Here is a 19185-nt window from a genome sequence, read left to right on the forward strand (position 1 = left end):
TTATATAGTAATGTCACTGCTACCGGGAGATGAGGGCGCACTATTTGGAAATTTCGGGTAATAACATGGATCGAAGTATGGTCCAAGTAATTTTTTATAAATGTTGTAATCAACTGAAAAAAAATTATCATTAAATTATACCAGGAAAAATAAAATTGTTTAAAAGCGGTATACGAGCGTTTATAAAAATTGTTTGTGTCCTCATCACTTCTGTGATATCGCAATATCTAGTAAACGTCAGCAGCATATTGCACTAATAGTTGATGTTAAGTCCACTATTAAAATATAACAAAAAAAAATAGGCTACAAGGATGTTATTGCGTGCTGTGGTAGATAAACACGTTAATGCTTCTAGTTGAGAGTTTTGGTACATTGATTTGAATCATATTTAAACACCAGGACAGTCCAAAATATTATGGAGAACTGTATACAAGAACATAACTTGAGAAACAGATACTGTACTCTCCCCAAAGTTGCAATTTGATTAGCTTAAACTGGACTCCAGACTATTGGTAGAAACCATCTATTTTGTAAATACGATTGAAAATTTGCAATAGTGAGTTCAATACCACACCTATCCCCAGTTTGTATAAGATATCGTGGTCGAGACAAAGACTGGGTTAGTAACAGTCGAACTACTACTTTACTGGTGTGGGACTGTTTACAAATGCTGACTGAACTGGCCACCAACAATACAGTCAGACTGTGTTGGGTGCCAGGGCACAAAGGCATTTGTGGAAATGAGAAAGCGGATGAACTTGCTAGGAAGGGATCCGAGACAGTGTTCATTGGCCCGGAGCCCTTCTGTGGCACATCTCCCAGTGTGGTCAGGCGGGCTCTGGGCAAATGGACAGAGACAGAACATAGGAAATACTGGACTTCAAGGCCAGGACATAGCCATTCTAAGGAGCTTATGGAGTATCCTTCGAAGGGAAGAGCGAATGAGCTACTGAGCTTGAATAGAATCCGGCTCAGGAGAGTGACAGGACTCATAACGGGACACTGTCACTTTAGGAAACATCTACATAAGCTAAAGCTTGTAGACAGTCCAGTCTGCCGAGGATGTGAATCAGCGGATGAAACTTCTCTGCATATCCTGGGCGAGTGCCCGGGATTTGCACGTAGCAGAATGACGCTCCTTGGGAGACCCTATTTGGAACCCAAGGAATTGAGAGAAGTGTCAGCAAGGAAGCTTTTGGACTTTGTAAAAAGGACAAATCTACTTGCTGAATAGGACTAGTAGTGGGACGCACAATAGGCCTAATTAGGCCGCAGTGCTATGGGACTTTTTTAAGGACCAACCACTAGATGAAGATGATGACGATGATGATGACTACTTTAATGAAACCGTATTGCTCCCACGCCAACAGACCAGACAAGACATATATAAAACGTTTTATACCGAAAACATGTCAGTAACTTCATATTGCTCTCGTCTTTAGAAAAAACTATGACAATCTGCGGGTTAAAAGCTGCAACAATAAGCTTTTCTGTAAGGAGTATCCACAATCTTTTGGACAGGTATACCAAGTGTGTTATCAAGAACAACGTCATCAGACACAAACAATTTCTGTAAGCAACGATTGTGTAAATATGTAAAAACTTCTGTAATTTAATGAAACATGAAAAGATTCTACCTTTGTCTTCGTCGTCTTCTGGCGAAGCATAAGGCGGATGCGGAAAATACATGCGTCCTAAGACTTTCCAGGGCCATGCCGTCTTCGTCATCCTACTCACAGGCGTGAAAGAGTCCAAGGAAGGCGCTGGTGCCTTGAGCGGTCCTATCAGTGTATCCAGAAGGGCCGTATCTGACAAATGCTGGAATCTGCCCAGTTCCGTGTTCGAAATATACTCAGGGCTTTCAGTGAAGACCAGCTCGCCACACGTGACTATGTCGATGGAGTGTTTGGGCGACTGGTAGCAAGTCGGCACTTCTTCTATCTGCTTCAGGATGTCTGCTCCTTGGATTAGTTGCCTGGAAAAAGTATAATTACTTGTAAAACCAACAGATCGTTGGTTTTTACCCAAAAGCGACGTATTTGTAGTCCATCCAAGGCGCTGGGGCCAGAGTTATGAAGAACTGGGTGCTATTGTTGACGTGTCTTCCATCGTTACAAGTAGAAAGTACCCCCCTTCGGTCATGGGGCACAGCGTAATTTTCGCAAGGCATTTTCTTACCTCTAAGGTAGTATCCGCCGCACTGAATCCAACTGTTCTTCATTATCCTGGGAAAAGATGCGTTTAATGAAGGAAAATGTGCAATAAAGCAATAAGATGTGCCTACCTGTGGATTGGACTGCCAGCGTAACCACCTAGTGTTATTTTGCATTTGGTGAGGAAATTTTCAGAGGCAAGGGGGACTATGTCGTTGTAGAGCTAATTTGGAAGAGAACATCGAACAGTAGAAAAAAGGTTCGTATGCGTAAAGGCCAGTAAATGCTGTTTCATTTAAGTATTTACTATAAATCATTTTTACTCATTTTGCAGTAAACGTATTATGCGCATTTGCTTAAAAATGTAAGTTGTTACATTTTAACAGTTGGATACCTGTCTTAAAATATAGAATTAAAACGATTCTATTGATCTAACTCCATGTGCTACAAGTGGAAGTCTTCCTCGGGTATACTAGTGGAACGATAAACGCATTGATAAACATTATAAAAAAAGAGGACCTAATATCGGACCTTGGGGAATACCAAATGTCTCAGCAGAAGTGTTCGACTTAAAACCACGATATAATGGGCACAGATGCGATTGAATCAATTCAAACAAGTCAGCACACAATTATTATAGGTCTGTAAACTGTATTTCGTCAGAAAACTCATTAAAGGAGATCGAGCTGTAATACACCATCAGCTAGTCAATTTCCATTCCACAATCAAGACGTTTAAGGAAACACTTTTATATTCTTTCCAAAACATCAGTATATTTACCATAATACAACAACAACCAATTACATTGCATTTAAATTGTTAAAATCTAAAAGATGTCTTATTATGAAACTTAAAGATTTGAAACAGTAATTAGTCAAATTATGGTATCAAAAGCGAGATTACGATTACGAGGTTATTTTGATTTAAGTTATTGACATTGCACCAGATACTTACAATCATTTGAACAATAGCTTTACAGATTGGTACGTTATCAACATAAAAGAAGCAGTAACACAAAGTTTGTTGACAGTATGTTAATAAAAATGTTAAACAACATGAGTCCCAACGCAGAGCCCTGTGGAACACCTGATACAGTTGTAAATACATCTGATTGATGAGTGATTTAGAGAAAAGTAATCTATTTTAAAGGTAGATTTGTTGATTTAGAGAAGTCGGTGTTTATCACATCAACCTTACGAATTAAATTTGGTAGAAGAGATTTATTAGTTTTTGGTTTAATCCTTTTTGTGGCTTGTAAACTGTTTTGTACGTATATCCCAACTGACCTTTATCAAAGTCACCAGTCAAGATAGGTAAATTATTGTGGGTACACATGCCGCAAGTGAGCAAATTTTAAGCATTACGTCAAGAGCGCCAGCAGGACGCCGCCGGACGCTCCAGCGTTCCAGGAAGGGTCTACGGCGTACTGGCGCCGGCGACCAGATGCTTACCCATATACCTACGACCGACTCCACAAACAGGGATTCTCCAACGAAGACTCGCCCCGTCAACACGTCTTTTTCTATACAACTTAGTTTTCAATAAAATACTTTATTATTACCGTTGAGAGAGCGTTTTATTTTTGCTGTACCGCGAAAGCAACCCCCATTATGATCAAACGACACCAAATCTGTGCAGCTTACTTACCTACCTCAAATAACATTGTTCCAATCACTCGATTGTCTATAGACACCGTCAGATATGCCAACTGTCTCTGCAAGTATGATAAAAATGAATTATTAGCGTATTTCTTCGCGGGAACAATTGTATTACAAATTTACTCATTTTCTCTTCCAAGTAGTCCGCTAGATGGCACTTGCCCATTTCATACCAGTTCTTCGTTAGAGTAAACCTGTACTTCTTCGAAATGTGCCTCTCCAAGGCCTTGTCGTCACCCAGGTATTCATGATTTAGGTACACCATAACTGACTTGCTGATTTCCCAAAATGCTCCTCCATATTCCCTTTGCGTCTAGGCGTAATTTTGAGAACGAGAATTACTTGGAATCTAATCCTACTTACCTTAGTGACGTATTCTTCCCATTCCACGTCTAGCATGGCCCTTATTTGAGGGGCTTCGTACTTCTTAGGGTAGCTACTGCTCAATTTGTTGACTATGAAGCGGCATTTTTGAAACTCATCGCTGGTTATCATCCCCACTACTAGAAACTTCGTCTTGGATTCGGAATCGGAAGACATTTTGGCGAGCGGTAAGCGAAAAAAATACGTAAGATTGACAGGATGTTCAGCTGTCAAAGTTTAGAGCACCCTTATGTTACATGTCACCATAGACCTAGTAGTTTATAAGGTCTATGCATGTCACACAGAACAAAAATTTGTAGAGGGCTAGGAACTAATTCTTAAATATGCAAGATCTTGAGTTGTAGTGTATTATTTTTTTAATATTCACAAAACTTCTGTACAAGGAAGGATAATAAATATAGTGATCAGAACTAAATGGTGTTTTGTTTAATTATTATTAAATTAATTTATTAATTATTACTCATGCGGCATAAGTACTATTTTTTCGCTTGTTTTAGATCGATAAATAACTGTTTATCTGCTCCCACTACTATAGTAAATGAACAAATAAATATAAATATTTGATAAACATTACATTTTATTAATTATTATGAATGAATATTTATAGTAATTATACAGTTATTCACATTTAGTAACATTTATAAAATCTGGATAATTATTCCCCTCGCGTTTACTAATTGTCACCGGAGGCTCAATATTATCTGACTGATCCATTAAAACAGCATGACGTGCTACTAGAACCTGGAGTAGAAGTGTCATTGTAAAGAATCCTGTTGGCTATTTCATTTTTGTTTTTTAAACTGTCAGCAACATAACTTTCTGCAATTGTGGCTGATTTCCACCCACCATGTCTCTTGATTGCTAATACATCAACTGCTGTATTAGCCAGTAACGTTGCCGATGTTCTTCGGAATGAATGGCCTGTATATGTTTCAGGATGTTCTAGTTTCAAAAACTGTGCAATCTTATTAGGAATCATAGAAAATTGACGTTTCAGAAACACCAGTATTTTTGTTCTGGCACCATTCTTTTAAATTTTTATATGCTCGTCCGTAGCGAACTTACGATTTCTTGGGCAATAAAAATTCGCAAGCATGGTGCACTCATTTATAAATAATAATAATTCAAAACCAGCAAAATTGCAACTTTTATGTAGCTTTGTTTATAAACACCGTAGCAATGACAAAATCCAAACAACCAAGGCGACTTTGCAAGATTTCGAATAATGTCAAAATGAGTTGATTAAGAAATGTCAAAAAATAAAACCCAATCATACATATGTAAGAAACGTTTACAAATTAGAGATCGGTAAGTGATTTATTAAAGACAAAATTAAAATTACAAGTTGAACAATTATTAAAATTTATTGGAGCAACAGAATTCGGGTTTAAAATATTCTGTTCTGATGATTCAATAGTTGTTGCACATTTTATAATACTCTGGGCTGCGATATCACTTTTTGTCACCGTAGAAATTCTATGTAAAATCTTTGAAAATTGATTTTTATTTTCTACAGAGTTTTCGACATACCCCTCAGCGACAGAGGACGAACGCCAGCCACCGTGCCTTTCAAGACTTAAAATACGCATCCCTTGTTTTGCCAGAATAGTGGCAGAACTCCTTCGGAATGCCCGGTGTAAGTAGAAGAATCCGGCAATTTTAAGCACTGTGCAAATTTATTGAGCCAACTTGGTATTGGCATTTTTATCTACTACCTGGTTCGTGACCTTTCCATCTCGCATTGCCAAGAATAAGTGATATGACTTTGCCTGTTTTAGTCGTGGTGCTAGATATTTTTTTATAAAATTCCAAATAATTGGAAACTGTCTCGTTTCCTTGATTTGTTATTGTAAACGTTCCTGATATATGCGTTTTGGTGTCGGGAATATTTACTATTATAAACGCACCTTTATGTTCAACGCCATTTATTTTCAATTATATACTTCTTCCAAAGCCTATTCATCAACGCCTTCATGAAACAGGCAAATTAAATTGAAATGGAGGACCAGGAAGACCAACGAGAGTAAAAACGGTAGAAGTGGATGAGAATGTGCTGAACATAAAACAGGTCGATTCAGGTACATCTTCTAGAAAAATTGCAAATACTTCGAATGTTAAGTAAAGGGACTGTTTGGAATATTCTTAGGGATTATTTGCTGTACCCATACCACATACAACGCGTTCAGGCACTTCTTCCTGCTGATTTTTCGTCACGTATTGCATTCTGTCAATGACTTTTGCACACATTGGTAAATCCCTCAACCACTGACGCTGATTATTTTTTCCGATGAAGCGACTTTCTCAAGAAATGCGATAAGGAATTTTCACAATAACCATGTATGGGCTGCAGAAATTCACATGAGGCACTTGAAGATCGTTTTCAACATCATTTCTCGTTGAATGTTTGGGTTTTTAAACAAACGGTACCACAATTTCTGTACCATTGCAACAAGAAATGCATTGTGGTTTATGCACGATGGTGCACCAGCGCATTTTAGTGTGGTTGTTCATGAGCTTTTAACAGTAAATACGGAGATCGATGGAATGGTCGAGGTGGACTTCACTTATGATCTGCTCGATCCCTGGACTTAAACCCACTGGATTATTTCCAATGAGGCCATCTAAAGTCATTAGTTTATACTATTTCAGTGGAAAATGTGGAAGATTTAAGAAATCGGATAATTGATGGGTGCAAATGAATAAGAAAGGACCCTGGTGTTTTTGTAAGAATTCGGCAGATTTTCAAAAACTACGTCCTTAAAAACTTTCATGGTTAAATGTTTATGTTTTTAACTACGGCTTGAAGAGGAAAATAATACTTTTATTATAAATATCTAAATACTACACCTATGTACATTTTATAAATACAGTGCTATACGATCAAGGTGAATATTCCGGTACAATTTTACACACAACTTTAAAATTATGTACACCTCAATGGAGTGCTTTGTATCCCTACGAAATTTCCTACTAATTCAAATAATCAGTCACCACATACTGACAACTCCTCTGTATTGTGATGTGAGGGTACTGCTGTCTTAAAATCTCCACCTGAAATCCAAAACAGAATCACGCATCTATCAAGATACCCAAAAACATCGCTTATTCTTTTACCTCGTCTTGTCGGATGCTATTACAAAAACTGATATCAAGTAGCCTGAGCTTTGGCAGCAATAGCAAGGCTTTTTCGCAAACATCCACAGATATATTTTTTATCCCCAGAAGATCTAGCTGAGACAATTCTTTGCACATTAGAACCGCTGGCGTTATCAGATGGTCATTTAGTCCCCTCCACCCAGACAGAATCAACCTTGAATTTATCACACAATATAAAAAAATATATTACCATGGAGCACCAGTTACATATAAATGAAAGTATATCTTCTTGGGGCGGATTTGTTTGAGCAACAAATTAATGATCTTTCACGAGAGGATTAACTAATTCTGGGGAAACAACGTACCTTTTCAGTTGCTTACAGCCATCAGCCACGTGCTCTAGGCAATCTCCTGGGTCTTTGTTTATAAGGCACCAGCCCAAATCCAGCTCCCTGAGATCGCGACATTCCCTAAACAATTTCACACCATCGGCCGTCAAAGAAAGGGTCTTCCAAGAGCTCCAAGTCACCAAATTTTTGTTATAATTCACCACGGTTTCCACGACTTGATCGAGAAAGAAAAGATTCTCGCATAAATCTGAAATAAAAACAAGACAATACTGTACAGTACAAGTGTTACCTTTGAATTCACCTATTATGATGTGTTTCAAATTCCGATTCGCTTTCAAGATTTTTATCAAATCGTTGTCTTGAATATCCGTACCAGTCAGGTCCAGCGACACCAGCTTAGTTAAGTTGTCTAGAGATGGTTGCAACCACTGACCAACGTTTCTCAATCTCAAGTCTAGAACAGAACCGTAAAAGCAACTTGCAGTTGAAACTGCTAGATTCTTACCAACTAGTTCCTTGCAAGCTGAAACTTCGACCATGATCTCGATGTTTACGTATTCGCAGTTTCCTAGGGACAAGTGGGTGAGAGTGGTGCATCCTTTCCTTAGAAACCTGCAAAAACGTTTTAATAATGGTGGTAACGGCTTCCTGGTTTGAAAAAGACATACATTTTCAGTTGTTCGGCGAAACCATCTACTTCGTTGCCGCACCAAGACAAGTCAAGTTTCCTTAAAGTTTTACATTTGTTCATGAAGTGTTCTAGGGTGCTGCAATTGACTAGGTACCAGTAAGGCTACAATTCAAACAAATCATTTTGAAACTTGAAGCAAAGGTGAAGTAGTGTCTTACTTTTAAACTCAAATTCTGGTACAATACTGGATCTGCAGCGGCTTCGCTCCATCTTTTATTGACCTGGGCGCAACGACTCAGCGATTTTAGGTCCAAATATTGGAAGATGTGTAAAATAACTTCGTACTAAAACGTGATCAGGTTTAGAATAGAAACAAGTGGATTGTGCGATTAAATACATTCTCTTCCTATTTTTGTAAATGCAACTTTAGTAATCATTTGAGAATGCCAAAAAGTGTAGAGGTCACTAGTGGCTACCTCAGAAGAAACATTTTAAGACGTAACATTTATAGGTTAGGTTTTCTTCATGTTATAATGTTACATTTCATTTTGCATAAGGTACTTTGTTTAGAGACCAAAATTGTTGACTGCTAATAATCAATTGTGCGAAAAAGGTGTGTTTCCATCAGTTTATTGAGTAAAATAATATACATTGTAATATGCATAGACAATGCAGAAAACCTGATAAAAAAAATTGTAATCTAATGGCTTGTTTACACGGGAACAGTCAACAAAATTTTAAGTCACTTGAACCTATTTGAACAGCGCATATGTGGTAAGTAACAAGTTATGGAGCAAGTAAAAATTTAGTACACTGGAATAGAATTTATTCTATTTTTTCGTGTAAGTTGACGCGTTGTACTGGTTACTTGACTCGTCTAAACAAGTTCGCGCACGAATTAGTAAACAAGTAACAGGTTCATACGTTGGTTGAGTCTGTAGTTGAAGTATATTACTTTTCAAAATGACATAGTCGTTTAGGTCTATTTTTCTCATCATATATTTCTTCATTTATTTCTTCTAATATAATATTTGGGATATCGTGTAGTATGCCATTAAATTCTTCTACAAACTGCTGCCGCACGTTCATCTTGTCAGGTGTGCAAATATATAAACTGCACTAGAACTTACCAACAACTAAACTTAGAACTTACCAGTGCGAATAGCACTTGCAGAAAAAGCAGTAACTTAAAATTTAGTTACCACTTACCTACTGTCCCCGTGTAAACAAGCCTTAAATGATAAGAATGATTGTAATTTAGTGGAGTCAAGATAGATTTTGACTTCGCGAAAATTACTGGAAGAGGGAATTTTTTATTTTTCGCTTTGTAAAGTTGTCAGAAACAACATATAAAAAGTTACCAACTGTAGAGTGTACGCTAAATTATTCCAGCGAAAAATAATTTTTTTATTTATAGTAATAAGTGGAAAATTGTTATAACAGCAAAAAATAAAGTTTTTTGATGAATCGATGAATTTATTATATTCATTTTTAATACGTATATTCTGTATCTGAAATTGTGAATATAAATTCTCTTATTGATGTAGACACTGATACGAGTTTGGGTGACGAAGCTAAGCAGTGAGCGCACCAAATATTTTTTTGTTACTTACAGTTTCATTTATTTTAAAAGCGTTTTTCGTTTATAAGAATTAAATAATAATTATAAATGGTATAAGAATATGATTTTTATGTTTTCGAGTAAGCTGCAGTTATCAGTGTGTTAAAAAGTGTATTATTCACATATTTTGTCCATTTTGTGGTTATACTCTCGTACACTTGTAATTCTTTAATGTAATATTATTACTTAATATTACAAATAATCTTCAGTTTGCATTTAAGGTATTTACATTCGTTTTCTTTTATGCTAAATCTGTAAATGTATGAGTTTAATATTTATATATGAATATTGATCCATTTTTAAAATAATTAATGAATAAATAAATAATAGTTATTAAATAATAGAGATAATAATAAATAATAGACGTTGATTTTGATTTTGTAATTTTGTATTTAAAATCAAAATGTTTTATTTTTCAAATTTAATTGGCTTAAAGTCTTAATTGCCAAGTTATTTTTGAAGAAGAGCAAGAACTCGATGAGATTTAAAAATTATTTAGTTTGTAGGAATAAATTTGTTTTTAAAAAATTAAAACATATTTTCAATAAAACCTCTTTAGCCATTTATAATTTTCATTTTCGAACCTCTATTTTACAAATATGAGCGAGTTTGATTTAAAATCGATAATTGTTAAATAAATTGTTTAAAATAGTCGGCCATATTGGATCAGCCATTTTGAATTTTCATTTTCTGATTTTCTTGTTTAGCGACCTCAAAAACCCCTATATTACAAATATAAGCGAGTTTGATTTAAAATCGATAATTATTAAATAAATTGTATAAAATAGTCGGCCATATTGGATCATCCATTTTGAATTTTCATTTTCCGACTTCATATTCTTGTTCAGCGACATCGAAAACCCCTATATTGTCAATTTGAAAGAATTCGATTTAAAATTCATTGAATTATTTTAAATGTTCTTAAGAAAACTATTTATTATTGTTTAAACAATTATAAAACAATTTACGTACAAAAATAAGTTTATAACTTTTTTCTAATACTTATCTCCATGTAATTTCAAAAGGTTTTAGGAAAATCGATGCTTCCCATAATTATTTCGAAATAATGCGTAATTTTAAGCTATCTTGATTCCACTAATTAGAGACCTTTACAAAATTGTCGAAAACTAACAATATTAAGACGAGCAGTCAAATGAATTTTAAATGTGAAAGTTAATACACAAAGGCGCCATCTTTCAGATAGAAACCAAAGTTTAACGTTCAATAGTGCAGTGGTAATGAAGCTCACTAGAAATGATTGAAAATGGTAGATATTGATCGCAATATCAGAAAGTAATTTTGCGCTTAATTTTTAGACTTATTAGGTACGATTTCAAACAGCAATATTTTCAGAATTTTTAGAATCGGTGATCAGGAACAGAGACGGCAATACCCGATATTAAATTGTGATCTGCTACACCAAATAAACCAAACTTTTTTTGACGTTTGTTTTTAAAAAATTTGAAAAAATAATTAAGAAAAAAATTTTTTTAATTTTTTTTAGAATCGTGAACGTGTTTTGATGAAAATATGGATTATTGCTAAAAAACATTTTTAACTTAAAAAAATAAATAAAAAGTGAAAAATTCCTTATTACATTAATTTTCAGCAAAAATGACAAATCTAAACATTCCGAGCACTAAAAAAAGAATTCGCAGCATTTTGAAATTATCACGGTTTCGTTAGGGCACTTTGAGGTTGAAAAGTTACAGTGGATATCCTTAGTTTATTCATTATTTGTAAAGTTACGTCAAGTTATTCAAATATCCCTGGTTATGCAATTTTTTACCTTTTTTCTAACCAACATTATCACTTAAAAACTTTTTTTTATCAAAAACCATAATTCCGACTTGTAGAGAATACCTTGCAGTTTTAAAAACTCTGCTTGGATTTTCTATACGACCATTATTTCCCGAGTAATTGCCAAAGTCAAAAATTATTACTCAAAAACTGCTGACGCTAAAAAATTTTAAACTGCAGATCTGAAAACTAGACACTTGAAGCTTCAAATTTCTTTATTTTTGATTCTCTCTACGACCATTTCCCTCCAAGTTACAGCTCTTTGAAAATCGCCCAAAATTTTGTAATTTTTTTAATATCCCTTAATTAATGTGCCTAGTGCCAGAATTTAACACAAAAAATCCTCATATTTTTATTTTATCGATACCTAGTACTCTATTTCAAAACATCTTACTCAACTATTTTGGATCAACTCTTCGTACTTACCGGTAAATTTAAGAACAAGTCTTCATTCTGACTCTTTATATCACAGATATCATTGGAATGACGCCTCTTATCAACACTGTCTTCTCTCTGAAAATTACCTATCAAGCCTTTCAGCATCATATTATACTGCAAGTCGGAAGTAGGCTGACATCCGCCCAATAACACAGCGTCTATGGACCAGTGGTATTCCAAGAGGCTTTGGTTAATCTCTAAACGGATTATACTAGAATTATAAAGACATTAAAACTCATCGTAGAAAGAAACGAAGCTAAGCCATTACCACCTTGATTAACAAGGCCCTCACGCTTCGCAAGTGACGTCACTTCATTGGTGACAGAGTTAGAAATATATTTTTAAATGATTACTGTTTAAACAAAGTTGCCAATTAGCTCTAAAGTAAATGCCACAGGAATGTTGCAAGTTTAGAATACACATAATTATTTAATCTTGTAGCAGTTATAGAAATAATAATATTTAGCTAGCAACAATGTGAACGACGGCTTCTGTAATTTATAATTTTGAACACCACAAATGGTGATGTCACCAAACAAAGGCGTGAGGCTTTGTAGTACAGCCCTGATCGTGTGACGTCAGCATAATTTGTTAGCGAAACTCCTTCTGCGACGTCACACGATTAGTGCTGCAACTTTTAGACAACTTTTTGACCGGCCGACGCTTACTTTGTCATGTGATTTACGGGTTTGATCTTCGGATGGAACTTTCTGCTTTTGTGGGGGCATTCTTGCGACGCACCCTCCCATAACAACACCCAAGGGCGTTTCGAGGGGCACATCAATTTGCACCATATCCGTACAACAGCGCCTGGGTTGTATATTTCATAGACGCAGATGTCTCTGGGTACCACTGCGCTTTCAAATCTAAAAAGGAAAATAATTTGCCTTCCAAAATCGTGTGTTGGGAATGCCTCAAGGTTTATTTCTTACTCTAACGTAATGTAATCTTCTGCACCCAAATGGTCGAAGTCTTGAGGGCGGTAGTCCGCTTGGTGCCCTTCGCTTTTTTTCCACCACGTGCCATAGGACCTCTAACATTTTTTTGAGATACAGATTGTTGAAATAACACTTTCTCAAATACAGTTTTTTGACAGATTGACGATATTTGAGACAATGGCTGGGGAAAATTAAAGTGGTTATATGTTTATAAGGAAGCTAGGAGATCGCTATTTTTTAGGGGGGGGGGGACGACGACGACGACTTCTAGACCCACAATGACAGCTTTTATGGTGAAAAAATTTCGGCAGAATCTTGTGAAATAAAAAATGAAATTAGGGGTTTCCGTCACTGGAATCTCGAAATTGGTGGCACATATATTTATTTTTGTAGATAACATAAAGAATCATTGTTTTCTCAACATTTTTAATTTTTATAAAATTACAGCTTTATGAAATTTGGAAAATGGAATACTAATATCAAATTAAAATTTCAATAGATATAACTACAAACAAAATTTATTTTGTCAGGAATGAAAAAAACGCTTCTTTGTATACGCCGCCATGGATTACGAAAAACAAATATATTGTGCAACCTTTTTAGGATCTTAGGGTCGGCAACCCCTATTTTAATTTATTACTCGAAAATTCCTGCTCACATTTTTTCGTCGTGAAAGTTCTCTATGTGAGCATAAATATCATCCTCTAAAAACGGTATGTCTCATTCTTCGTTATCAATGCAACCACTGATCAATAGTGCGTCTAATAGAGGCAAAAATTTACTTGTCAATACAACTAGGATACTCAAAATATCTACGGCATTGAGCATTTTGAAAATTCGATTAATGTTTTTAATTCCCAATAGTATTTCTAAGAAAAAGAAAAAAACCTTTTTTTTATTTGAAGAACAATCTTTTTGATACATATTTTTTTAAATTATAATCAAAAAACATCTATAGGACTTCTTTCATAGATATACCATTTAAATACAACGTAGTATATTTGGAGTTCAAACAATCACGCTGCAGAAATTTTGATTTTTTAGGAGATATATCTTAACTTTAAAAAAATTAATTTATCCACAATCACCTTATAATTGGACTTTTATCCACACATATAAACCGTTTAAAGTGATACTTTATCCAGTAGTGGAATAAAGTAACTTTATTTCACTAGTAGAATAATGATAAACCGATAATAAATCAAATTTAATTAATTTACTTATTAACATTAACATCTACATTAATAATAATAAACATAACATAAATATAAACAGTAATAGACATTTCGTTTTTTGTTTTATCACATTTAACTTGCTTTCGGTTAATAACAACCCCTGTAACATTGTTGCCATCATTTTCGGAACGCATAACATCTGCCGAAGTTTGTGAAGAATTTGCAGAAGTTACGGATGTCTCTTCTTGTAAGGAACAGACTATATTTTCCTTGGATTTTCCTTGCAATATGAAGTTTGTTAGTAGTCCAATTAACTAAGCCTTTAAATCGAAATTTTGTCAACTTGGCTGAATTTTTGATATGAGTTAGTTTAAGGTATATTATAACAAAAAGTGAGAGTAATTTTTTGTTCAACCCCCGGCCAAGGGTGGAAAAAGATAAAACAAAGGGCTTTTTCAAGATAACTCAAAAAGGGTAAGAGCTAGAAAAAAAAGTTTTTCATGAAAGTTGTAAAGCAGACAATTCTACATAAAAATGGCCTCTTAACTTTTTCTTGTACTATTACAATTAACAGAGTTAGGGAGGCTAGAAGTTAAGGGAAGATTTCAGAAATTTAAAAAAAATCATAACAAACAGAAAAATGATTGAATTTTGTAATTTTTTTTTTCAATCTGCTCTAAAATATGTAACTTTTCTTTTCAGAGAAATAGATATATTTTTTAATTTTTAATAAGAAAGTTATAACAAAAAATCAAATTTTTAATCGTTAATTTTAATGATTTAACAAAATTAAATTTCTGAAATCTTCCCTTAACTTCTAGCCTCCCTAACTCTGTTAATTTTAATAGTACAAGAAAAAGCTAAGAGACCATTTTTATGTAGAATTGTCTGCTTTACAACTTTCATGAAAAACTTTTTTTTCTAGCTCTTACCCTTTTTGAGTTATCTTGAAAAAGCCCTTTGTTTTATCTTTTTCCACCCTTGGCCGGGGGTTGAACAAAAAATTACTCTCACTTATTGTTATAATATACCTTAAACTAACTCATATCAAAAATTCAGCCAAGTTGACAAAATTTCGATTTAAAGGCTTAGTTAATTGGACTATAGATATAGACTCCCAACATAACTTTCTGCTACAGAGGGGCTCTTCTATCCACCATGCCGTTTGATGATTGTAAGAGATTTATTGGCTAATAATGTCGTTGAAGTGCGCCTCATACAATGGCCAGTATATGCTTCCGGATTTGCGATATTCAGGAATGAAACAGCTATTGAGGGTGCCAATGTGTTGATTCCAACAGGCTGATAAATACATTTTTGATTGACGTATCTTAAAAAGAATCTGTCTTGTTTTAGAATTGGGCGCAGAAAAATTTATTTTCTGCATATTTCAACAGCATTCACGCAAAATCCTTTTATATTTGTAAAATTTCTTGAAATGCCCGTCTTGGTGTCAGGTATTGAAACAAGTAGATAACTGCCAACGTCCTGTACGTCACTAAATTTGTCAATTCGCAGCATCGCCAGGCACCAGAAACCCTCATTATTATTAGTGCAACCTAAAGTAATTCAAACTACCTAACAACATGTAAAAGGTAAAGAGGTATTACCTTAATCATTAAATATTCTTTATCGGGAAACCCCAGTCAAAAATTGTCCAATATGTGCTCTTTCCAGTACTGCAGCTTTTTTTGCTTTGTATCCTCTCGATTCACTCTTCAAATAAGCAGTAAGCTTGTTATATTTTCCAATATCTATATTCTTATAGACCTTTATAGTAGCCTTCAATATCGAATACTTCGACCACATAGATGCAATTGCATATTTTTTCTTCAGACAAAAAATATGGTAGTATGACTTCTTCATTTATTGTCATTACTCTCCGTTTTTCCCTCCATTCGTTTAATTTGGTGAACACTTTTTGGTTATGTTCCCTGGATTTCGCTGACAATAAATGGAAAATTGCTTCTTGAGCTTCTTCAAAAACAGCAACAGGAACATAATTACTTTCTTGCACTTTTACCAAATTCAGATAGAACTGTTTATTAAATAATTGATAATAAACAAAGTACAATAGTAACCAGTAGGTATAACAAAACCTACTAGGTTTCATTGAGTACTAGTAAGAAATATCAAGTCGTGTCAATATTTCTTTATTAAATTCCAATAATTCTGACTCCACAAATATGACTGTGATGTGATTATGGATTAAACGTTGTATTGCATTCGTGTTTTAATTGCCTTTTATCCACTTTATTCACATTCTCGCGTTTAAACATTCTTGCGTGGATAAAATGCTACTTAAAACATTATACAAGAAATAACTATTATTTATGCTGTTCTCATCTATTTATTTTATCTATATATACATGATTAGTTAGGTATTAAACGCATTTTAACTTTTTAATTATCTTGTGTTCTGTGTTCCTATCATAAATTAGCGGTCCAAGTATCATAAGTAGTGAAACATTCTCAGAGGTATTTAAAAAAATGTGATTTTTTTGCAACAATAGTTTGTTTCATCACCTGCTGTTTCAGAAGTTCCGCGACTAAAACCTTGACTTACCCTGTATTCTGTATACAAATTTGCTTAGTTTAATTTATTTATCACACAAATTTTAACTGGCAATCTTGGAATTCCCGCAAAATAGGTATATATTATTCAGTATGTACCTACCAACCTTGATTTCTAAAGCCTTGGGATGTGACGATTGTGACGTGACGTCATCAAGGGATTTAAATCTTAATTATTTGCTTGATATAAATTAAGATTAAACAAAGAAATCTTAATGTTTGAATTATTGGCTACCTATGAAGTGTATTTTAGCCATTTCGATTCCTTTAGTTCGAGTACTTTACTTCCACTTAAAATAACCGAATATAATTTAAATTTTAAATGACTAGAGGTGACAGAATGCAGTAACATTCGTAAATTATAGGTAATTGTAAGACAATTTTATACTTACTAAAAAATATGCCTCGGGGAAATCACCATAGGAAGGATATTTCACGTATTTTCCCACTAAATTAATAGGTGCATAAGAATAACTGTTCGAATTGTTATACCTTGAAGTGTAGTTCACAACACGAAACACGTATTGTTCTAAATGGGACATTTTCAACCGGGTTTCAATATGTTCGAATTTTCCCATTTCCCCATTATTTTCCATCGATTTGTTTTAATTTAATAACAGGTTAAAGATTTGTGTTTACCACAATCAGCTGACTACTTTGCGCAGTTGCCATTGTTGCCAATAATTCACAAAATAGTTTTCACGTGTTATCTCAAAAGGATTCTCATATTTTCAGCTTTATATCAGATGTATCCCTACAACATATATTTTAAATTCGTCGTCTAGAATAAGGCTAAAACAATTTAAAATGGTAAAATGTTCAAACATTATTGACAACGCCGTACTGTAGGTGGTGCCATCTATGTAACTAACGTCGAACTTTGCTCATACTAATTATAGGTACCTTTAGATGAGACCTCTCATATTTAAACACGCAGCACCAGATGGCACAAAGTAAACAAAACTACACAAATTCTTGGCATTTTAAATTATAAAAGGTGTAATTGTTTATTGAAAATTGAAAGTGGCATGCAGATAATTATGCCACTGGAAAGGGGGGAAAGGGGTCAACTCAGGACCGTTCGTCAATAAGGATAAAGAAACTTAATAAAAAGAAAAAATGTCCAGAAGCTGTAAACAAAAAATTAACAAAAAAATTGTGCGTAACTTATTTTTTCGAGATTTTTAAGAGCTTATACAATTATTTTTGTGAGAATAATAACCCCCGCAAATATTTAATAAATTACTTGTCATTGAAGATAGAAAAGTTGTAACTCTCAAAAGCAGCCCTATGCGCATGACAGAGGCATATATTTTCACCAATGGGATAGGGCTCAGCGATCAATAAAAAGTGCCAGGTATTACTCTGTTTTTTCTGCTTCTGGTAGATGTCCCTATGGTATAAGTTATACTGACGTAAACTCACTGGAGATTTAAGAGTATTCCAACTCTAGTTCCAGAAGTTGTCCATTAGAGATTGGACCTTGCGGTTGTATTGCTGCAACTCACTTTTATAAGAGTGGACACACACAAACCCCCCCTTATTCAGGATTTGAAGGGTGTTTCGATAGGTAGGAGCTGCGATATCTGAATTCTGAAGGGAAGGGATCTACAAATTTAGCCCTTCTCGTCTCGGAGAGTTTAGTTGAAAGTTGCCTTGAATGATTGACAACTTCCAAAAAGGTAAAGTTGGCAGCCCTTGGTATACTACGCAACTAGCGCAGAGTTGTTGTGGTGAAGATGCGTCGGGAGATGCTTATCCACCCGCATATACTGGAGGTTCATAGAAAACTCTGGTATTTTGAGCTTCTTACGAGCCAATATTGCAAGTGTCAACCGAATGTGGTTGGTTCTTTTTGGCTGTTCGTTCATCTTCAAGTTCTGCAGTGTGTACACTCAAAAGTGGTTTTAGCTTTACAACCGTGAAAAATAATAAAACATAATCTTATTTCCAGTTCTACCCGTAAATTATGTCACACTAATAGACATAGTATTCAAATTCAATACTTTCTAATTTCTCTTGTTATACAGGGTGTTTCGTAAATGGTGGCTTAAAAGTGAAACCTTGTATTTTTTGGTGAATTTTAAGGGGAGTTTTTCCTATAAAGTTGTTATTTAAGAAGACGCTTCGTTAAAAAGATACAGGGTGTTAAACTTCAAAAAATATTTTTAATATTTTTATATAATTTAAAAACTAGTAAGTGAAATAATTTGAAACTGGGCACATGTATTTACCTAAACATTTTCCAAAATCTGAGGGCTTATTTTTCTAAATAAAATAGTACGCCACTGCTTTACGGTAACAACCAAGATATTTTCGGATTCGTCTTTCAATTTTCTACAAATTACTACTCTCGTTTCTTTTTCG

General features: G+C 34.5%; 2 protein-coding genes across 2 annotated transcripts; both read right to left on the reverse strand.

Annotated features, from left to right (window-relative positions):
• Window positions 1–1553: 1553 nt before the first annotated feature.
• Window positions 1554–4351, reverse strand: LOC108907073 (peptidyl-prolyl cis-trans isomerase-like 6). The gene is made up of 7 exons (XM_018710589.1): window positions 4175–4351; window positions 3927–4124; window positions 3805–3867; window positions 2285–2376; window positions 2025–2225; window positions 1638–1975; window positions 1554–1570 (listed from the first exon to the last, which is right to left on the reverse strand). Exons 1-7 carry the CDS (start codon window positions 4349–4351, stop codon window positions 1554–1556), a joined length of 1086 nt encoding a protein of 361 aa, XP_018566105.1.
• Window positions 4352–6995: 2644 nt separating this feature from the next.
• LOC108907083 (F-box/LRR-repeat protein 4) lies at window positions 6996–17452 on the reverse strand. The gene is made up of 11 exons (XM_018710603.1): window positions 17211–17452; window positions 13064–13164; window positions 12800–12997; window positions 12120–12342; window positions 8491–8616; window positions 8310–8434; window positions 8147–8253; window positions 7943–8095; window positions 7657–7888; window positions 7310–7505; window positions 6996–7246 (listed from the first exon to the last, which is right to left on the reverse strand). The coding sequence occupies exons 1-11, from the start codon at window positions 17412–17414 to the stop codon at window positions 7166–7168; spliced, it is 1746 nt and encodes a 581-aa protein (XP_018566119.1). The 5' UTR covers window positions 17415–17452; the 3' UTR covers window positions 6996–7165.
• Between the last annotated feature and the right edge of the window lie 1733 nt (window positions 17453–19185).

This window comes from Anoplophora glabripennis, unplaced genomic scaffold, assembly GCF_000390285.2.
Source record: "Anoplophora glabripennis isolate ALB-LARVAE unplaced genomic scaffold, Agla_2.0 scaffold227, whole genome shotgun sequence".
Lineage (NCBI taxonomy): Eukaryota > Metazoa > Arthropoda > Insecta > Coleoptera > Cerambycidae > Anoplophora > Anoplophora glabripennis.